Raw genomic sequence first — 22,308 nt, forward strand, 5'->3', positions numbered from 1 at the left:
AACAAAAGAGTCCATTAGATTCCGCGATCTGAAGAAGCTTTTTATCGGTTAGGTTTTCCACGAGAATTTTGGAGGCTGAAAACACTTGCACTAACCTAGGTAACTGTACAGACACCTTCGATATTTGTCGTTCAATTAAGTATATGTCGGAGATGAGACGTTCCATTCACGCCATATTCATTGTGGCACGTATTGACCATTGCTCAGGAGGTGGCGAAACACCTACAAACTGGAGAGGACTGAGGGGACAGGGGATTACGCTCGCTCCGCCTAAACCTCCCCAAGATTCCCTTTCTTTTCTGATTTTATCGAAAACGAAGTCTCGCATGAAACATTTTTATTTTTCACTTTTGACATATTTTTTCATGTAGAATCACCCCCTTTTCGCTTGTACCAGCATTTACCGAACACCCTGTAAAAAACAAGAAGACGTAGTAACGTTCTCAGTATCAAATAATTGTTCCAAAGAAAATAAAAATTGAGTGCTGCTACAATGTAGTGCATACGGTCATAAATATATAGGAAAAAACTAATAGCATTGTTCTTGAATATGTATTAAGCACACAAAAAAAAAACATAAAAATGTTAATATACCAATAAGCATAAGGTCGAAGAATACAGTTGTAATAATAATAATCAACTTGCAATAAATTATATAACACTCTAACTATAAAAGGAATAGAAGAATGTAGTTAATTAAATTTAAAAATGATCAATGCAGACAATTTTTTATATCTTGTGCCTTAATCCACAATTATCAAATCTAAATTATTATGTAGACTCATCATCAAATATACGATGCAGTCATGCATTATTCAAATAAGTACTGCAGTTCTGATATTTATTCATCTCGAAATCACGTGGCTCCCAATCGTAACATAAAAGTAGTAATGTAGCAAAAATATCACCGTTCGCAATACTTTGAATAATCGAAAACCGATCAGCGTAGTCCTCTAACTGCGTCTGATCACTTTATATGCGTCTGACCAGGAACGACCTGTACTACTGCTGCTTTGTACTTTCCCCGACGTTTGCCCTTTAAACCGATCCACTTTGTATTCCGTTCTCAGACAATCTTCGAAGATATACTTGTTATAGGGTAGATCTTGTTTATTTATTTCACAAAAACTGTTTTAATATTATCGAAATTTTGTACTGATTTTTTCACGGTGTTCGATGTGAATGTAAAAGTGGAAGCAGGTGAATATTGAAATCAACTTCAACCTTCGCGCTGCAACATTCGATTATAGTCAAACGCCGTTGCATATCCGTTCGATGTTGGATTCAACTTTAGCTCGCGTATCGATAAAATTTATTTCCCTTCACTGTAAGACCGGTGACTGGTGAAAAATACGAGAAAAGTTTGAGATTAAAGAATTTTCAGGTTTCACCGAGGAAGCGATACTTTCCGAAAAAGTTGGAAATTCACGTTAATAGTTGGAGAAATTAATTTTTGTTAAAGTGTAAGAAGGATATCGATTAGTGTAAGAATATTTCCGGTGGTATTGCAATAACAGTGGAATATTGAACAGCCCTCATTATGTTCTCTACGACCAATGGATTCCTGTATTCTTTAATTTCAAATTGTAGAGCAAAATTATGCAGTATTTTTTTCTATTATTATAATAATATAGCTAATTGTAGCTACTATAATACTAAAATGGTCAGCGCTGAATAAAACATATTGTAATAACTAACATGAACAACTAAAGACATATCGGCAATTTTATAAAATATTGATATGTAGTATACCTTAAAAATACTTAGTTGAAATAAAAGTGACGAATACTCATTATTAATATGAAATTGAAAATTATTATTTAGTTCCCGTAACTTAGCTTGCGTTCTTTTTTTTTTTTAATTATAAATACCAAATAAACACATACACACGTATATTTTATATCTATTTTCTAATTTCAATAAATACTATAAATATATTTTAAACTGTTGTTCATAATTTAAGGAAATTTAAATGTAAACAGTTATCTTAAAAGTTTAACAACGAAACAGCTAAAAAGAAGTTTAAACCAAAGATATTATGAATTAACAATTATGCTATTTTATACATCCTTTTCATAAAATAATAGGCCGTGTGAATAATTAATGATTGGCACATAAAGAATTGTTCTAATTTCCTACTAGTCCCTCGTCACTAATTGGTATACAACGTATCATTAAAATTGAATAATATTTCTGTGGAACTTCTTTCTCAAAACTAAGCCAGTGCATGAATCGCCTAAAAATCTATACAAATAATATTTTTTTGTAAAGCATGTATGTAGAAGTACAAGCTGTTTCTTCAGTGACTAGGAAAACAATTAGATTCTCTTCAGACATATTACTATCGAATTGTTTCTAGTGTCTTGAAATTCCTGTCCGATTCGCAAGGACATAGTTGGTTAATCCCAAGACAGCATCGATCAGCACGGGGAAAAGTACAGTCGAATTTCGCTTGTCTGAGTAGATGGTTTTTTATCACGTTTACGGTTATCTTCTCGTGTGTCTAACCTTTCCTTGGCCATCAACTCTGAAACCTTATCCTCTGCCAAGAGGAGAAGCAATTATCTCTCCTTGGCTGACGTTAAAAATTATTTATAGTTCACACGCTTCCCTGGAACAGCCAGGTGAAACGAGAGACACCGTAGCTAAACAAATATCAATACTACGTATCAGTAGGAAATAACGTCCTGGATTAGGTCAATGTTACAGTTAACGTACCGAAGCTCCAACGTTTGTTTAAGACCTTCCAATAATTTTATAATTGTACATAAGAAACGGTTCCTCGTACGAACTCCACAAACCATTCAAATTGCATTTAAAATATTTCTTGCATTATCATCATTGAAAAAGATATTTAGATGGCCCTGGCGTAGATGTGACACCCTGTATTTGTAACATCAATTTCCTTTTCATTTATTTTCTAGAGATAGTCAGTCAGACTCTGAAAGGCTCGGTTAGAAAACGGTTCGATAAACAATAATGTTTACGGACGTAATGTGTCCATCGATGGAACGAATGACGACAGATAAACAATATTCGCAGCAGGTGAACCGATACAGCGAAACTCTTTCTTTCTCCGAAACCAACGAAAATGTTTACCGCGTACGCGCGAGGATAGGCGGTGTTTTTCCGCCGAGAATCGCGAATTAAGTAAACTCGCCAATTTCGAAACGTCACCGGGTGGATAATTCGACGTCAGTGCCGCGTAATTCGAGTCGGGGAATTGCGGACGCATAGAATCCCCGACTGCTAAGAGCGAGGAATGGAAAGGATCCGTGTAGTTAGGTGAAATACATTAATCAAGACTTAGTGGTTTAGGATTCTGTAATTTTCTGCAATTCCCTCACTCCCCTTATTCGGACGCGCTTTTCATACGATTTCTTTAGAAAATTAACCGAAACGAATATGTCACGATAAATAAACGATGGAAAGGATTTTCAAAAGGAATCTTTGAATTTTGTTTTTTTACCGTATCACAAATGGTATGAAATATATCCGATTCTTTTATTTTGACATTAGGTTTATCACTAAACGTACCAAGCGGGGTCAAGCGACCCTTTCCAACATTTTCTTTAAAATTGTACATTTATTGCTATTCCTTTCGCTCGTTACGTGCCGATATTTTCATTTTTATTCTTTCTCGATTTCGACGGCAGGAATGTGTTCAAGATGGTTTACCATCTCGAATTCGTTCTAATCGAACACAAACCTAGCCTTTGACGGTAGTTTATTAAATTCATTTTTGAACAAAGATACACGTTCCCTCCTTGAAATCAACGTCGTCACTCCGCTTTCTGATAAACGTATAAATATTCTCCACTACTGATAAATGCATAAATATGTTAATATGTAAATATAATAGTATGTACGCGTTGCGTTTCGCGAAAGTTATGCGTTAATTGTTATATATGCGATATAAATATTCAAGCGTCGTGGTAAAGGATAAGCACACAACGTATCATTGCTAAATTCAAATATTACTCGTGTCTCTTAAATATTTGATAAGACGGTTACAGACATCGCGGGAAGGAGAGATGTATAAATACCACGTAATCGAGTTAAGCATGTCTTTTGACATTTTTTCATTTCGAACGTTCTGAAAGCTGAGGTGTATTCGCGTAATGTTGTCGCGCGGACGAATTGAGCAGTTCGGTGGCGCGAGACGCGAAGGGATGGCACCATTCGTCAATACAAGATTCTCGCGCGTGCCAAGTCGCCGAGCAATGTTGATAGTTTTTATATCAACGAACCTTCCATCATGTGCTTCCGGATCCTTTGTCTTCTAGAACCTTACCATCTCGATTTCGTTCTAATCGAACACATCGAACACCTTCTAGAACGTTTACGTGGTTGAGCAAAGCGCGAGCCGAGATCACTTCTCATCGTACAGTCGCGCGAGCGTGATAGCAGTCCGAGCGAGCTAAATTAGAGCAGAGTTTGCATTATCGAGTACTTGGTAGTGATATACGAAGTGAGTGATAGGCAAAAGACTCTAGTTCCTCGTAAAACAAGTTATCTTAATTTTCTTTATTTTCTATTCCTCGTAATACAAATTATTTTTATTCTTTTATTTTCTCAAAATATTCAATTTATTTTAAATATTTCAATGTTAAATCTTTCCTTTCTGTAAATATTAACTTAGCCGTTTATTGCGTAAATTATAATTCTTTCGCGTGTGTGTGTGTGTGTGCTTTTCCTCATTCGATTTTCTGAGAATTCTTATATTATCTAATTCTTCGATTTACTGCTTTCCGTTTTTCCCTTAGCTCATTTTTGCTAAGGGGTAGCAATAAAAAGTAGTCAAAGTTAAAGTAATAGAAACAAGATGGATACAAAAAGTAATAGAAGTTACAGCGATTTAAAATAAAACGAACATCTACTAGAATGAAAATCTACATGATGATTAGTGTTAACCTTGCCAGTGAACAGATTAAAGGGGTTGTATCTCGTTATTGTTCGCGGAACAAAGCGACAATGTGAAACGAAAGCTCGAGGTCCACAAAGAAACAAAGTGTCAGCATCCACGGTTAGTTCCTTCCGGTGACTTTGACAACCTGAAAATCGAAATGAACACGCGCAGTGGAAGGGAGCGACAGCAGAATGTAATCTGGCAGCCCAATCTGGTCGACTACCGTATATAAAGGCGGTCGTTCTTTCTTTCGTTTTTCTGTTGAATGAGGCAAGATTGGAAATAGAGTGTTCCCTGTTCCGTTACGAAGTCAAAAGCATCCGAATTAATTAGAGCCAGTTGTCGCGAGTTATTCAAAGCTTTATTTCAATCTTTCTTTCTCCCTCTTATTCGTCATGGACGAGGCTGTTATTAACAGTTTTTGCGCTTTCGTGGATTTCGGTCTGTATATTGTAAACCCTAACGTGTCTTGACTTCCCTTCAATGTGTTCCTTTCGTTTAAGACGTGACCTCCGACATTTTTAGGACACCCTGTATATTGCTCATAACTATTGTTATTGCATAAAATCTATTGGTTATAAACTGCCACTAAAAACAGTGAAATAAAATAATTTTTGAAAAAACAAATATAACCGACTTCGAAAAAATATTAAAACTGTGCTAAAAAGTATGAAATAATTTCTATTTCCTTTATATTAAATTATATTGAATAATATATTAAATTTCTATTTCCTTTATATTAGATTATGTTAAATAACCTTTTCGTAGACGACGCAAAATTAAAAATTACTTGTATTCACAATTACCAAACTTGGTTTAACTTTCTGTCGGAGTGACAAAGCATACGCCCTTAAATTATCGCTACCATTATATCTACTTTAGACATCATATACATTAACATTATTCAATATCGTCACCTCCACCAAATACTGTCCCAAACCTACTCAGACAGTATTTTCATAGAGAGAGAGAGAGAGAGAGAGAGAGTATATACATTAGCAATAACCAATACTTCCACCCCCAGCTTCCGCAAAAAAGAATTTCCCAAACCTACTCAGACAGTATTTTCGTGTAGATAGTATATACATTAAATGTATACAATACGGCCGCCTTCACAAAAAACTAACTCAAGCAGGAATTAAAACTGTTGAATTTTGCGCCGTCTACGAAAAGATTATTTAACATGATCTAATATAAAGGAAGTAGAAATTATTTCATATTTTTAAGCAATTAGAGTATATCTAGAACTGGCGAGTATTCATATCAATTAACTAGAAATTATTTCATACTTTTTAGTGCAGTTTTAATATTTTTTCGATGTCAATTATATTTCTTTTCCAAAAATTATTTTATATAGAATTGACATCTGATGGAAACTTGATCAAACAAGTATCAAACAGGACGTAGAAAGTTTTAGTTGGAAACAGAATGTCCATAGATTTTTTAAACTGAAGAGCTCCTAAAAGGTGATTTAAGATTTTGATTTTTAATACAATACAAAAGTTACAGTAAATTTTCGATTGTAACTCTTTGTACATGATGTTTTAGACAATTAAATGATCACGTCGACAGGTTTATATTATTAAAAAACAAAATCTTACAGGTGCTTTTGGCAGATGGTTTATTAGCAATTGCGTTAAATAAAAGAAAAACACTTTTTGCACTTATCCATCGATTCTAAATTAGCCCAAACTCCTCAATTATTCTTTTCTTTATTACTAGACTACGGAACTTTATGCGAAATAAAATATTCGCGAACGTGCCTACCAAAATTTAACTTAAAGAGGAATTTATTTTATTCTGCAAATATTATAACGTGAACTTTACTTTCAATCTTTTTTATATTCTTACATATTGTTTGCGTTTTGTGTGCATAAATGCATAAAGATCCGCAGTCTATATTTATTTCTAATAGCCGAACGTAACGTTGGGTTTACAATTGAAAATAATATAATATCCAATACAAAATCTAATAAAATACAGTCATCTGCAATAATTTAGTATTTATTAATTCGAAGGATTCAGTGATTAACATACGTCGTTATCGAAATAACCAATTCAATTATCCAATGTATATAACATCAAACTTCGGCCAGTATTCTTGAGCCAACGGAAGAATATAAACTAGAGTTTAGTATCATAAGGAGTATTATAAGGAGAATCTTTGCAAGCAACTGGCACCGTTATCAACGCACAGGGGACATTTCCCAGGCTATGAGAACCCAATTCTTTTCCATTTCGCGGATGCTCGTCTGATGCAAATACCTGTGTTTCTTATTCTGCGAGTGAACAACTTTCGTCTCCCGCTGTTATATGTCCCCCGTGGAACGGGGAAACGAGGAACGGTGAGTAATGTTAATAATTTAACGAAACTGATTTGAATCCTCGTTGCTCTCAAATTACCTCTCGACGGAATTACCGTTGTTCCTGCATGCGTTTTTTTCTCCCCAGGGGATCTTCCTCAAAGACGAAACGAGCCTCGACTAGTCGCAGTCAGGATTCCACAATTTCGCGAACAAAAGTCGCTGTTAGGGTTCACGTTTTGGAAATAGAAAATGAACGTCGCATAAAACGTGGAAACGCTTGCAAGCCTGCGTTCGTGAGGGGCGTGTGAACGGTTTTTAAGATCTTCTTTATACGCGAGGATTCTGATATGTTTGCGCTACAATTGCAGACACGTAGTGTAGGACCTTTTGTCGAGGGAAGAAATACGACAAAAGGATGAAAAATTGCTTGTCAGTGAGACGAGTTTTGGTAAAACTTGCGCTTGAAGTTGATAGTTTTCTGCGAAACTGGTTTAAGACAATAAATAAATATTCAAAATACTGAAAGATATTAGCTGTTTACAAAGAATTATCTTTGCATGCTAATATGATTATTAAACACGATTACACTTCCGTAGCGTGCAAATGGGGTTATTGTAAAAAGGACCTAACAGCGCGTGTCAAAGGTGAGCATCAGGGTGCTCAGTTTTCAAAGTTAGCAGGGATACGTTTAAACGACCGACGAAAGGGATGCAGATTTACTGCTCTAGTATGCCCAACAAATTTCATGAATTTAATTCATATGGTAACTAACAAAATTAATTCGTATTTTCAATCTTCCTGAATACGCTCAAATTATTATGTCGTTAAACCTGTGTAGAACAGTCTCGTTAAAATAATAAGCAAAGTTTTAAGATCAGACAGTTCGTGGTTATTATTTGAGAGTAAAACTTTAAATTAACAAAGTAAACGTAATTTTTATTGGTTCTCGAGCAATTCATTATTTTAATTCCTCAATCCCTTTGCATAGTAATCCTGATCCACTTCAGGAAACAACAAATTTTATACAAAGTGTCAAGAACAAAGAAAAAGAGCATTGGTATGTACCGTATGCAAGAAGAAATTAGAAAAATGTTCTCAATAAGATTAATGAAGAACAAGAGAAATATTAAAATGATAAACAGCTAGATCGTTGTATCAAAAATTATTTACAATTAGAATATCCCAAAAAGGAGTTGAAAATGATTGTAGTCAACGTTGATTTCTGTTCATTTTATCATCAACAGTAATAATGATTTCTTTCAGATGAGTACTCATTTCGCTTCTCCATTTGTTATAAAACAATTTGTGAGAAATTAGAAGAGTAATTAGAACGAAGCTCTTGGCGTACTTTTAATTTCTTATATGCAGGTTATCACGAAATTCAAATAGGTCTACCTTTTAGGGAGTAACTCTACAAACCGAAATGATACGAAAATCGGGAGTAATGAAATTGTGGAGACGACGCTTCATTTTATAATTATAAACAATTATAAATTCAGTTTAGACACGCCTGATGCAAGGCAACCTGCGAATCACTGTCGCGCGCGAGATAGGTTAGTTAGGCGACCAGTGGCGACTTACACGCGACGAATTTACCATGTAACAGATTCACTATGTAACCATAGTTACCCATTTAATTAGTGTCTGCTCACATAGCTGAAAGCACTACGTCAAGAATTTATGAAAAAACACGGGCGTCACGTTTTGCCCTATTAAATCCGTCTACTTGTGAAAATCTAAAGGTGCATTCGTTTTTATCCTAGAGAATTACACTTTCATACAGACGCGCCATCAGTATGCACTCAAACACATAGACAATTAGACATACATACACCGCAATTATTTTGCTTTTGAACGCCCATGTGTACAGTAATACCTCGATGCAGTGTTGGCCATAATCATAATTACGGTTACGATTGTAATCAAATGTTTCAGAGTTGTGATTTAGTATTTTCAGGTGTTTATGGACATAGAAATTTTGTACCTCGAAACCGACTTCAAATTCGTGCTCCTCACCCTAAAAAACTTGGAAAACCATGCTTTCGTTAAAGTCAAAAATTTTTAACAGTTACTCTAATAAAACCAATAGATCCTATCCGGAGCTGTAAAGTAATGATTACTTTTGTATTCGTTACAATTTGGAATAATTACTTTTGAATTAGACAGTAGATATTCAAGTAATTCTTAATTACTTTGTTTTTAGTAATTTTGCAATACTTTATTCTTAATTACCGAGTAATTCAATTATTTTTTAATGGTTAGTTGTAACTGCCCAGAAAGTAATTAAAAGGCGTCTCGAATCTAACGTAATTAGAAATACCTAAAAGTAATTGAAAGACATTAATCGTTACTTTTAACAATTATTCGGTGTACGTCCATGCAATTGCAATTGCAAAAAAAAAAGTAATTATAATTACCTTTTAATTACTTTAGATTTTAGACTCGAGCCTTTTAATTACATTTTGGGCAGTTATAAGTAATTATTAAAAATTACATGGATTACTGGTAGTAATTAAGTAATTGCAAATACCATTACATGCGACAGAGTAATTGTAATAGCAATTATTCAATTACTTGATCAAATAATCGTTTCGTAATTGTAATTAAGAATTTACAGATCTGTTTAAACGTAATTTTCTCCTTGGAGTCCAACCGTAAAAATTTTGTGTAAAGTCGAAAACACGAAAAAAGAATGAATAGTCGTAACATTTCTAAAATAAGGGGTTTTTCGAAAAATGTCTAAGAGCAACTATTTGTTGAAAATTAGTTGTAGAATTGATACCCTGATTTTGTCCAGACTTAACTGTAGACTAGCCTGTACAGACCACCTTGTATAGAGAAAAGTTGTTCAAAGCGATGCCTTTAAACAACATATTTCAAGATCATAAAAATCGAAGGCGTGGACGTCTTTCGGCGACTTAACCCTATCTTTTTTATTTAGTATCACACCCTGTCCTAGTGTAGTACGTGTCCAATGATTTATGATCGGGGGCGTACGTCGATACAAACTATAGCTCTCGTGCTGAAATTGTTAGTAAGAACTTACATTTCCCCCAAGTTTCCCATTCTAGGAGCGAAGTCACAGTTCCGACGTCCCAGAAATTACACAACGGATTGCATGCCAGTCTCGCGCCGAAAATTTGTAAGACGATGGTTTGATTGACAGACGGGATTGCAGCACGACCAGCTTCTGCCTGCCAAGGAGCAGCTCGATCGACAGCGTGGCAGAATGGGGTATCACGGCGAACGCTGGAAGCAGTTACGGGCTTTGCGTCGATCAACCACCGCCAAGGAGGAGTCCCAGCCCCCTGTTAGGCACCAGAAGCGACAGATTAAGCCTGGTCTCGCCAAACATTGGCAGGCGGGTCAAGGGGCACCGAGCAGTTCTGGGTGAGTCTTTTTTTTTCTTCTATCGTACATCCAGCGACTCTCGCGAAAATAGATTCGTGTCGATGCCGATCGATCGCACCTCGATATTGGGAAAGTTTGAAATTCGAGGTTGACTCCTGCTCTTTGAAGATTCATCCCTTAGCGCGACGACAACCACGATCGAAAGTATTCGGACGCTTCGGAGTTATTGGACATGTTTGAAACTTCGAGTTTTCGTAGCAATATTAAAAACAGATCAAAACTGTCGAGCTGAAACTGAAATTAAAGCTCGATTAAGCTATTTCTTGAACTCTTTGACTGATTTCATTTGACTCTGTGAGCAAGAAATGAAATCTTCTTTCAAGAGGGGAGTTTGTCCAACTATAACAGGTTTTTAAATCTTTGACTTAATCATGTTTGATTAAGTTTTTGAGCTGCTGGAAACAGTTTTAACGCATTGGATTCTAACGTTGAATTCCTACCTTCGTGCAACATCAAAAACGTATGTCCTTCGACCCTTTGACTTTGAAGGGCATATATATATACGCCCTCGAGAAATGGGCTCAGAGAAATGTATATATTTGTTAAATTAATTTTTAAAAAATATCAGCTTACAGGTGATGATGAGACGAAATTTTTTATTATATTTACAGTTTGTTCATAGGACGCTTAGTTTCGAAAATAAAAATTGAAAATTTAGAAGTTCGTTGCAACAATTGGACTTCTGGAAAAAGTTTTCAATTTTTATCACTGAAACTAAACGTCCTATGAACAAACTGTAAATATATAAAAGTTTCGTCTTATCATCCTCTATGAGGTAATATTTTTTAATATATCGACAAATAAGTAATCGTCAACTAACCATGCTTTCATTTTCACTATTTCAAATGTAATCGAATTCATAGACAAATGATCTTCTACGTTCTTAATTTCTATTTTAAAGAGTAAACGCCCTGTGAATAAACTGTAAAAGATAAAAAGTTCCATCTTATCATTTCCTATAAGCTGATATTTTTTTTAACATTCACAACTCTACGCTTCTTAGGATTTCCAGCAGAAATCGTCTCGCAGTCAAAGGGTTAACGAGGTTAGAGCTATCTTAGGGCAAATGGTTAATAATCGTAAGGATTGCAAGGTTCGCGGATATCGATTAATTATAGCGGCTCGTTTCTGAGCGAGTTCAATTCGATTCTCGCGGTCGAGCAAGTCCTCGTGGAACAATCTTGCGATTAGAAGTTTTCGGCCATTGGGAACGCTGGTGGCTCGAAGTTAAATTGCGTAAACCCCACACTGTTGCTCTGCGAGGCATAGATCTTCGATGGTCAGCACCAAACTGTAATCATTTGAAGCGCAATAATGAATCCACTTATTGAGACGCAGATGAAAGTTAAATTTGCTGGCTGGACACTTATTGCGAAGTAAGTTTTCAGAATGGGAAGCCTCGCTTTGTTTTTGAGATATATATGATCTTTATGGAACAATTTTTCAAAACAGCGTTTGAAAGTTAACGATCAGGTCCACACTCGTCTTCCTAATGAAGAATGCAGTAACTTTTAATTTTAATATACTAAAATTATATTAAAAACTCTGAGACATTTATTAAGACTTTATAGTACCGACCCTTATCCTGAAAACAAGTATCTCAGATAATAGTGATTTCAGTGATTGAAAGATTCAAAATTTTTATAAATTTTATTTATAAAAATCAAATTTTAACTTAAACGGTCACTTCCAAGTTCCTTTTTCTTAATGAGAAGTAACAAATGGCAAAAATTGTTAAAATGTTAGAACGTGTCATATACAAGTTTTATTTTATTTTCTTTGTTATTTTATTTTCATGGATTTTCCTGTTCCTCCAACCTTGAGTATCTATAATCATTCGAGTATTTCTAATTTGAAAAAGTAAGCACGTCTGAAAATTACAGACAAATTGCTACAAAATCGTGAAAAACAAGTACAAATCAAATTCATTAACGCGAAGAGATTTTATTCAGATCAAGAACTTAAATCAGTTTAAATGTAGAACACACCGTGTACTTCAATGATGATAGATCTATAAACTTTTCACACATCCTCAGATATCTAAACAGATATACATATACAGAGTGAGGCATTTAAAACAGTCCAACTGAATAATTCGGTTACTTTTAGCGATAGAAAAAAAAGTGTCGAACAAGAGTTGTTTGATTTCGAGGAGAACGTAGCATGGTGCCAATAACTTTTTTATCGGCGGATGAATAGAGGAGATATGAAAGTCGACTCTGTTTTTTTTATATAGAATGATATAGTTTCTTATACGCATTCTGATAGAGCATTTCAAAACGAATACAATGACCTGAGGTTACACAGGCTGACTAAAACTGACGCTTTTTTTTTTCTATACCTAAAATAAGCGAATTATTCAAGTGACCTGTTTTAAATGCCTCAGCCTGTATAGAAAAGCGTATAAAAGTAAAATTTATTTTTTGTGCACTAATCCAAATTAAGATTAATTCAGTTATCAAAATAGAATCTTGTATAAAGTACGATTACGTATAAAGTACAATTTTTGATGGAGCAAACGAGCTTCGACGTGGCGAAGACGGTTCTAAGCTGAGCCAGGTATCGACCAATGGCGAGGCTCGTTTAGCCGAGAGTTGAGGTTCGTGGACAGGTAAACCGGTTGGCCCCGCTTTCGCGGCAAGAACGGAGCAACGCACCGACGAAGAAAGGTGCTCGGGCCTCTCGTGAATTTCGTGACGTTGGCCCTTTCACGTGGTCTCTGCTATTGTGTGCACGTAATGCCAGATTTTAACGTCGCCTTCGAACTACCTAACAGCGTTTCACTCGCCTTTCCTCCACTTAGCTCCGTAGACGTTCACTAGATGTACCTCCGACTTCGCAAAGTTTCTCCTGAGCACGTAAATACCGTGCAAGGATTCGACATAGTCCATCAACGATGAGCGATATCTTATTCGAGTAACGGATAACGAATAATAGCTAGGTATAGTTAATAGTCATTGAAATTGCACTCTCTGTGTAATCAGATTGCTCCAAAATAGTGCCTTCTTCGCGAATTAATTACAAGGAAATTAATGCGAATCCTGACTTTTCCTTTCACAGAATACTTAAGTATTAGTATTATAAAGAGGTCAAGTTTGTTTGTTTGTATGTATGTATAGAGGGTAATCTCTGGAACTACTGAACCGATATTAAATATTTTTTCAGTAATAAAAAGCTACGCTATGTATAAGAAATACATTTTTTTTAACACTCGAGATAGATACGAACATTGTATAAAAGGAAATGTTTGGACTTGTATTTATTTTCGGGGAATTCATTTCCAAATACTTCAATTTAGAGTAATTTGACGTCTTCGTTCTCTTAGAAACACTTTTGGAAAGAAACATTGGAAAAATATTACTAACGTGGTAGGAATATTAAATTGTTTCAGTGCAATAAATAATGCGAAACCTTTAAAAACTTGCGGTCTTATGTCGAAGGTGGTTCGACAAAAATCCACTGAAATCAACAAATCTGGACCACACAGCGTTAGTGCCAAATAACACAGACTGTTATTGCTTATGTAGAGTGTTAACCTTTGTCGTACTACACGATGATACTAGCAACGATCGTTGCGTATATTTAAGTGGAAATTCGGTGTAATTACATTAATTGATTTTGTGAAAAAAAAAACATTGAGAGGCGGCGTGGATAAATTCGAAGATACACTTCAGGAACTGTTATTTATTTTCAAAAATCTATCCAGAATGCAAACAGAATTTCAGCACTTTTGGCTTTTACACTTTTAAATTCCATAGCACTGCATAGGTTAAACAACAAACATCGACGTTTTAAGGTGGTACAATGTACGTATAAAAATTTATTCGCAAATCATGTTGCGTCGAATGGTTACATTTTCGTTTTTCTTTTGTGAAATTTTTCATTATACAATTATTGGATTTCCAATAGCAACAAAACACGATTTGTCACATTTGATAAAATATATCCGTTAATTTGTAACAGTTTTCACAGTTTCGCGTATACAGCATGAATGTAACAATATTAACATCTAACATTGACACTCCCACGATGTCTGTAAATATAGTTTATAACTGGATTATAAGTTAAATGGATGTACTCTGGGCGGCACGTGTTGAATAATTTAAAAAGTCTCTACTGCTAACAAGGTCTCAAAGGAAACACGAAGGACGTGGATTAATGTTACAGCGTGACAAATTATACATCAGATATATTTTATGAATCGTGATGTGAATACAATTTTTGATTGCTTCGAAAAAAATATAACAATTACTCTTAATTTCAATATTGTTGGAAGTACTTCTAAACAGGAAAACTGTTTTTCGTTGTAAGGTATTTAATTTCAAAGAATACAGAATAAGCGGTTACTCGTCTCCTTTTTGTTATTCGAAATGGTTATTTGGATAAAAATTTTGTCGTCTTTGGTGTCCGTCCGAAGCAAGTCTTCGCAACATGTTCCAAGAACGTGACTGGACATCCAGACCCGAGAACAATAAAGTGAAAGTAACAGAAGCTAGGCCTCTTTTCAAATGGTCGACGATGGTTGTCATCGAATCCGTCAATTGACGCGGAAACATGAATAGTCAAGCGAACGGTCGAGCGGAGCCAGTAGTGCTAGATAATTAATTGAAAGTGCTGCGACGTGAAACGAATCGAAAACTATTTTATGAAAATAAGATGTACGAGTGGTCCAACGTATTTTGCGAACTATTCTATGAGCATTAATAGCAATTTTTTCCGTAGTTATAAGGTATACAAAATTGATAAACTTTTAGTTTGACCTCAAGAAACTACTTATAAAGTTATTGGCACGATAGTACACAGGGTGATTAATTGTAAAAATGCCACCTGAATAATTCGTTTGCTTTTAGCGAGAGAAAAAAAAACGTAGAAGTCCTCGATCAAAGATTGAACGACAGTGGTCGAAAACCCCTTTGCATCAAAAATAAAACGACTTATATACTTTACCTCAAAAAACAGTTTTTTTTTTTTATTTTTTGTTGATGCTCAGTAAATACAGTTCTGTTATCAAGCGCACCAGTAAACCCTAAGCTGAGAAGCGATTTGTGATCGAACGCAACAGTAAATCCAAAGCTGAAATTGGAAAAGTCCTCGTTTAATTCTTTATCCTTGATCCTTTGATTTTCTCCATTGATCCCTTCAATTTATTATTTCCGTTTGATCTCTAGAACCCTCTCCGGTTCTTACAGGAGCTCTGGGGCAGATTACTGTATACAGTAATCTCGTAACACTTTCCAAGTTTTACTTCGCTCAACGAAAGTATAACCTTGGCATTCAACTTTTGTTTTCATATCAAAAGTAAGTAATTGTTCATTTGAGAATTTTTACACATTTGAACTTAGAATTTGCAATCTCATGTAAAACAGTGCGCCAGTATTGTGAAAAAATGATCAAAAACCTGATAAAAGTGTATATCGTTTGCATTTGTATAAGATCATTGTATTACGGGATGAGAGGCTCGTAGAAAGCACCCTGAAGAAGGATAGGGAATGCTTTATCCTTGTTGACCGACTAGCGGGCTGCGTTAAATCTACTAAATACAACCTTCGTTTTAAATCTTTATATTACAAAAAGTGACCACGTATGATAGGTCTATGAATTCGTCTAAATAAATGCTGTCCTGTTATGCATAAAAATATAAAAGGTTCAACAAAATTCTTTAGACCGCGTAGGTTGCCTCTTGAATTTGCCCATTTGAAGTTTCTCGTACAAAATTGTACGTATACTTGCGATTACGATTGAAACCCCGATCTCCGCTTACTTGCTTGTTGAAAATGAATGTCACTTTTGCACATTTTACGCGTTCCCAACGAAGAAAGTGTAGTAATAACTGCAAAGAAATTTAAAATACAGTATCCAAACGAACTGTAGCTGATAACGTCGTTGCGGACACTGTTCTCTTCGGACGTCCCTACACTTTGAAAAAATTCAAAAAACCAAAAAGAAAAATGAATATTTTGTAACGTTCTAGACTAGAATACCCCCGTGAATCGTATCTACGCCTCGAAGAGTTACCGATGAAGTCGAATAATGATCCACGAAAAATCCCGTGATCCCGATGATAGCCGCGGCGGCTTCGCGAAGAATCTGACATACCTGAATGGCCAGGTAGCGTCTCGGCCAATCGTCTTCCACGCTTTGTTTACGTCCTCGTGTCCGGTCACGCGGTTGGCTACGGCGAGTCGCTTGTGTAAGGAGCCTTTCAGTCCGTGATCGTTCGCGTGCTCGGTTGTTTCGCCGCCGCCGACGCGTCGATCTCGCCTTCGAGAATATCACGATCCAGTCGTAAATCGCGATCCATCGACGGTGCGCTTTCGAGTGGCCTATATCGTGAACAGGTGAACCGGTTGGGAATTTGTGTGTTTCGTGCGGGGAACCAGTGGCGAAGTGTCCAGCGGTGCGTGGCGTCGAGATCGCCGTAAGACGTCGAGATAAACGGATCATTGGACGACGTTTCCCCCGGAGGCTCGCGAATACGTCATGGCGTCGGTGGGTTCGCGAAGATTGGCGCAAAAATTGAAACGCCGGTCGAATTGGTCGCCGACTTAGCATGACCGTTCACCCCTCCGGTGGTCAGGATTTCCGGTAAATCGATTCACCATTGATAACGCGATTCGCGAAGATAGCCTGGTAGAATTTGACACTCGCGAATCTCCAGCACTTTATTTTCTTATTAATTTGAGTAAATGTTTCTTTGCTCGGTTCCTCGAGTCGAAGAGATTACCGGTAAATCGATTCAGCATCGATAACGCGATTCGCGAAGATAGCCTGGTAGAATTTGACACTTGCGAATCTCTGGAGTGAATGTTTCTTTGCTCGGTTCCTCGAGTCGAAGAGATTACCGGTAAATCGATTCAGCATTGATAACGCGATCTGCGAAGATAGCCTGGTAGAATTTGACACTCGCGAATCTCCAGCACTTTATTTTCTTATTAATTTGAGTAAATGTTTCTTTGCTCGGTACCTCGAGTCGAAGAGATTACTACGCAGCGCGAAAAGGGGAGGTGATTACTTGCAAAAGCCTTGAATCCTAACGATGACCTTGACCTTGAGATATATATGGTACCGAGTACGGTTCTGCGTTTGTTGTTCTGCGTGTCACGTGGGGGTCGCTCGTGGCTGCTGAAATTCGCTGTTTGGATTTCTTTACTTACAAATGAAAAAAATCGAAAGCTTAATAACTTTGAAACTGGAACTTAAATTCATTTACGTGATTTACTTTAAGTGCAATGGAAAAGAAATTTTCCTTTGGTCCGTTTAGTATCGCTGATTAAAATATTTGGATACTTTGAATATTTACTGAAAGTTGTTGTAATTATTGAACTCTTCAAAGCAACCAAAAATCGTTGTCATTCGAAAACATTGTTAAGAATATGGTCGTAAAATAATTAAATAGTTACAATTAATATACCCTGTCGAGGTGAAACGTATGGAAAAAAAAATCGAGGTCAGTGAGTATTTTGTATTACGAGAGACGTGTGCCGTTAGTAAAAGTACTTTTCATTTCACTTGTTATGCAGTTGGAAACCAAACTGATTAATATTTATAACGATATAGGAGTGGCTATAGTAATTGACGTTAATGTTGCCACGCTTTTGTGTTACTTTCTGATTTCTAAATATAAATAATTAATTATTTAAGGACTTGTTTCTTGAAGAATGTACGAAACGTCGAGAAAAAATTTGTAATGATCAAATTACATTTTTCCTTCTTTAATAAATACAATTTTTGTATACTACCGCAATATTATTACTAAATAACATTTATCTTTACGAACACATAAATAATACACGAAATATATTTTATGTATATTACAACTATGTGGATAATATAGTTCTTGATTGCTCTAGTAAATCCGATGCATGATTGTAATTGCTCCATTTAATTGTACTTTTCTATATTACTATAATTTTTCTTTAATACAAGTAACGATGCCTGTTATGATTATTTTTAAGAGTACTATCGGAAGTTGTGGTAATTATTTAAAAGTTTTTCCTCCTCGTCGGTTTTTGATGACCTTGAAATATTTTGTCAAGGTCATCATCCTGAACAACTTATCCCTATAATTTCCGAGATGTTCGTAAAAAACTTTAGTTAAACATAGATTACGAGTACGCTTCATTTTGGCACAGCCAGCTCCGATGACCTTGACCTTGACAACATATGTCGAGGTTAAGGTTCTTGGGGCGGGGTTTCCTGTTCGGCATTTTCACCAATTTATATATTTTTTCAGCCGCTTTGATCGATATTTTGAGCCCTCTTAGATGCGAACGCGAGAACACTGTTTCGAATTGTTTCGCGTACACAGAACTCATACTTCAAAGCGTCGTATCCTCGCAAAAACTGGATGATTACTACAACTTTTCTTTTAATGCGCAGTAAAGGAATGACGAACAAAGTAACTACGAGTTACTTTATTTAATTATGTTGAGCCATTCGGAGATTACGACATGGACATTTACTACCTTCAATGAGTAATTAATAAACACTATAAATTATTATTATACGATCTTTTGTTGGTAAATTCTACTATGGATGTCTATTTACAGTTTGTAATATTTAATAATATTATATTGTATATTATTAAAGTTTTAATTTAGACAGAAAAAAATGTCCAACGTCTGAAAAACATTTACAACGAGATATTACAAATAAAATAAATAATATTATTTTGATACAACGATATAACTGAATATAATCAAACAGTATATTATTAGAGTTTTCATTTAGATAGAAATAATGTCCAACATCTGAAAAACATTTACAACGAGATATTACAAAAGAAAATAAATAATATCACTTTGGATACAACGAAGAAATTAATAGCTAGGGCGTCGAGATTGGCAAAAGAAATTTTAAGAGCACATAGCGGATAGATTAATGAAAAGAAAATAGAATTGCTTCTATCATTCCTCCTAAAATATTAAATAAATAATTGGTGAAATATATTATCTAATGCGATACAAAGTATGTACAAATACATGAGTGATATTCATTAACAGATTCGTAATTTCCTTTAGATATATGTATTTCGATCGAGTAAGTGTGCACGTATTTATAAGCGTAGGTGTACATGCTCTCGTTAGACAGACCGTAATTATCCGTATAACGTTCACGTCAAATATTCATCACGTATTACTACGCCCATCTATCCTTCTCCAGAGACCACAGGAAACTTTAAATAGCAAAAAGAGTCGCAAAAAGTGCAATCACTTCGAGAATCTCTGCACGGACGTCACGGGAATTGCTCGGGCAGCTCGGCCACTGGAACCGCGTAGGACGTTACGACGTAACCATTGCCATAACTTTGCGTCACAAAGAGATATACTTGTGAGAGACAGGTGTCGCTCTGGATCTAGATCGGGTATTCCCTCGAGCGTAAACTACACGGAGAAAAACCGTAGCGTATTTTGTATTTAATGACCGCGACATCGTCTGTTCGAACATTTAACCCTTTCGTGTTTATGCGGTGTCGCCTTCAACACAAACCAGAATTTTATACAATTTAAAAAAACGAACGAATTAAATAAATAAAAATTAATCGAAGATCGACCACCTCGGTCTATATTACAAACCATGTAATTGGGGGCTGTTCATTAATTACGTAAGGATCTCGAGTGGAAGGGGCGGGAAGTTAAAAATTTCGATATGACTTTGCCTCGAGAGGGGACAGAGTTAAAGCCATTCTTAGTTTGCATCGAATGCATTGATCTTTTACGGATACAAAGACTTCTGTTGGAAATTTTGTAGATTGTTGTCACGCGAAAAATAACAATTCAGTTTATCGACAAAGGCATTCAACCAAAAATAATGCAGTTCATGAAGTTAGAGATTTGTTGGGAAAATTGAATTTCAGGAAAATGGTCTAAGTTTTCAATTTTTATGTCTGAAATTAAACGTCACACGAATAAACTGTACATGTATACAAAATCGTTTCGTTTTGTCGTTCTCTATACGGTGCTTTTTTAAATTCAATTGTTCGACTCATTTTTTTCTCTTGAAAACAACAGCAACAGAATCAGATCGCTACGAGATCTCAGGAAAAAGGTCTTTCAAGTTTTTAATTTTTATTTTAGAAACTAGACATCCTATAAATAAACTGTAAATATAGAAATGTTCCGTATAAGCTGATGTTTCTTTTTTAAAATTCACGCCTCCACGGCTCTTAGAACTTCCAAGAAAAATCGTCGCGCAGTCAAAGGGTTAATATATTCGTATTGCTTCGAAAAGGAGCAATAAAATCGTCGATGAATAAATGAATCGCGAGATTCCGTGGCCAGGGAAACGGAAAGATGTCTGACCGCGGAGGGTGAAGTTTTCAGCCGTGAAAAAGCCGTCGCGCCGCAGGGATGCGGTCGAAGAAAAAACAGTATCGTTTCGCGAGATATCGAGAGCGGCGCATGGAAGGACGAGACGCGACGAAAATGAACGGAGAGGTTTGAGGGACACACGGTGCAAAAGGTGGAGGACCTTGCCGCATCTCCGTGGAAGAGTGAGAGAGATAGTGATAAACCGGTTTCTGCATTTGGTGCAACGACGCGCCTCCTGCGTTTTACCGGCGAGTTTTCAGGAAGAAATTTCCACGCATCGGGGCTCCGTTACTTCCTTTAATTCACCGGTCGGAAAGCGTACAAGATCGGCTTTCGCTCTTCATGGAAACGCCCTTGGGCGCTTTAGTCCGGCCTGGATGTACCTGTAGAGGGTACGTTTATTTACTTTTTATTATCCTTCCCCTCTACGTACTCGCTGCCACTTAAAGTGGAACAACTCTGAAAGAATGATCGCATTTGAGAATTTTTTCTGATCATACGAAATATCTATTATGGATATTTTATGCGTAAATTAAAAGTACGCACTTTGATGAGTTCTTCTATGAATTTTTCCTGATATATATGTTGGCACTGAACGTACCAAGCGGGGTCAAATGATCTTTTTCAAAATTCATTTCAAAATTGTATATTTATTGTTATTTCTTTCGCTTATCAGACTTTCTGTAAATTCTTATACTGATTAATTCTTCAGTCTACTGCTTTACGTTTTTCTCTTAGCTTACTTTTTTATAGAGAAAAATTACACATAAACAGAACGGACTCTTGTTGGAGATTCCCAAGATAAGTTCTTTATAACTGAACGAACGACAAATTTCTCACGATTAATATCTCGAATGAATACTTATTCTGAGCCATTATTGTTATTAATGTTTAATCAAACACTGAATGATGCTGAATATCTCACAAATGTTTAATTATGTCGGAATTATTAAGTTTTAATTGTTGTAATCAATAGATATTAAAATATAGAAAAATACCTTATTCTCAACTTTTCGTGTATGGAAATATTACTTTCTCGAAAAACGTTGATATAATAATCTAAAACTTTAAAATGCATTGAATATGTATATCTCCGAATTAATTGAATATTTACAATGCATATAGTAACATTCAGTCCTCGATTAAATATTAATAAGAATCACGGTTCAGAATGAACTCTTATTGGAGATTCACGGTAAAACTTTATGCCAACTCTACGAATATCATGTTCTTATAATATCAGACGTGAAATTCGACCCAAATTCGATTAATGCCCCACCTCCTCGTTCATCATAATCTCCTCATACAAAAGGTAAGTTTCAAGCAAAAAATAAAAATTATGATACCAACTCACAAATTACGTTCTCCTGAT

At 35.7% G+C, this 22,308-nt stretch overlaps 1 protein-coding gene across 5 annotated transcripts in view; it reads left to right on the forward strand.

The window, feature by feature from the left end:
- LOC128881593 (ankyrin repeat and fibronectin type-III domain-containing protein 1) overlaps window positions 1-22,308 on the forward strand; it is a 205,701-nt gene that overhangs the window by 106,981 nt on the left and 76,412 nt on the right. For 3 of the 5 annotated variants that reach the window (XM_054132805.1, XM_054132804.1, XM_054132806.1), the window contains one exon: window positions 10,382-10,605. In XM_054132805.1, the coding sequence (XP_053988780.1) occupies window positions 10,382-10,605 (224 nt within the window). Of the gene's footprint in view, window positions 1-10,381; window positions 10,606-13,811; window positions 17,212-18,859; window positions 21,329-22,308 lie in introns of those variants that run through there. The other 2 variants (XM_054132807.1, XM_054132808.1) reach the window with 2 other exon arrangements.

This window comes from Hylaeus volcanicus, chromosome 8, assembly GCF_026283585.1.
Source record: "Hylaeus volcanicus isolate JK05 chromosome 8, UHH_iyHylVolc1.0_haploid, whole genome shotgun sequence".
In the NCBI taxonomy this organism is placed as follows: Eukaryota; Metazoa; Arthropoda; class Insecta; order Hymenoptera; family Colletidae; genus Hylaeus; species Hylaeus volcanicus.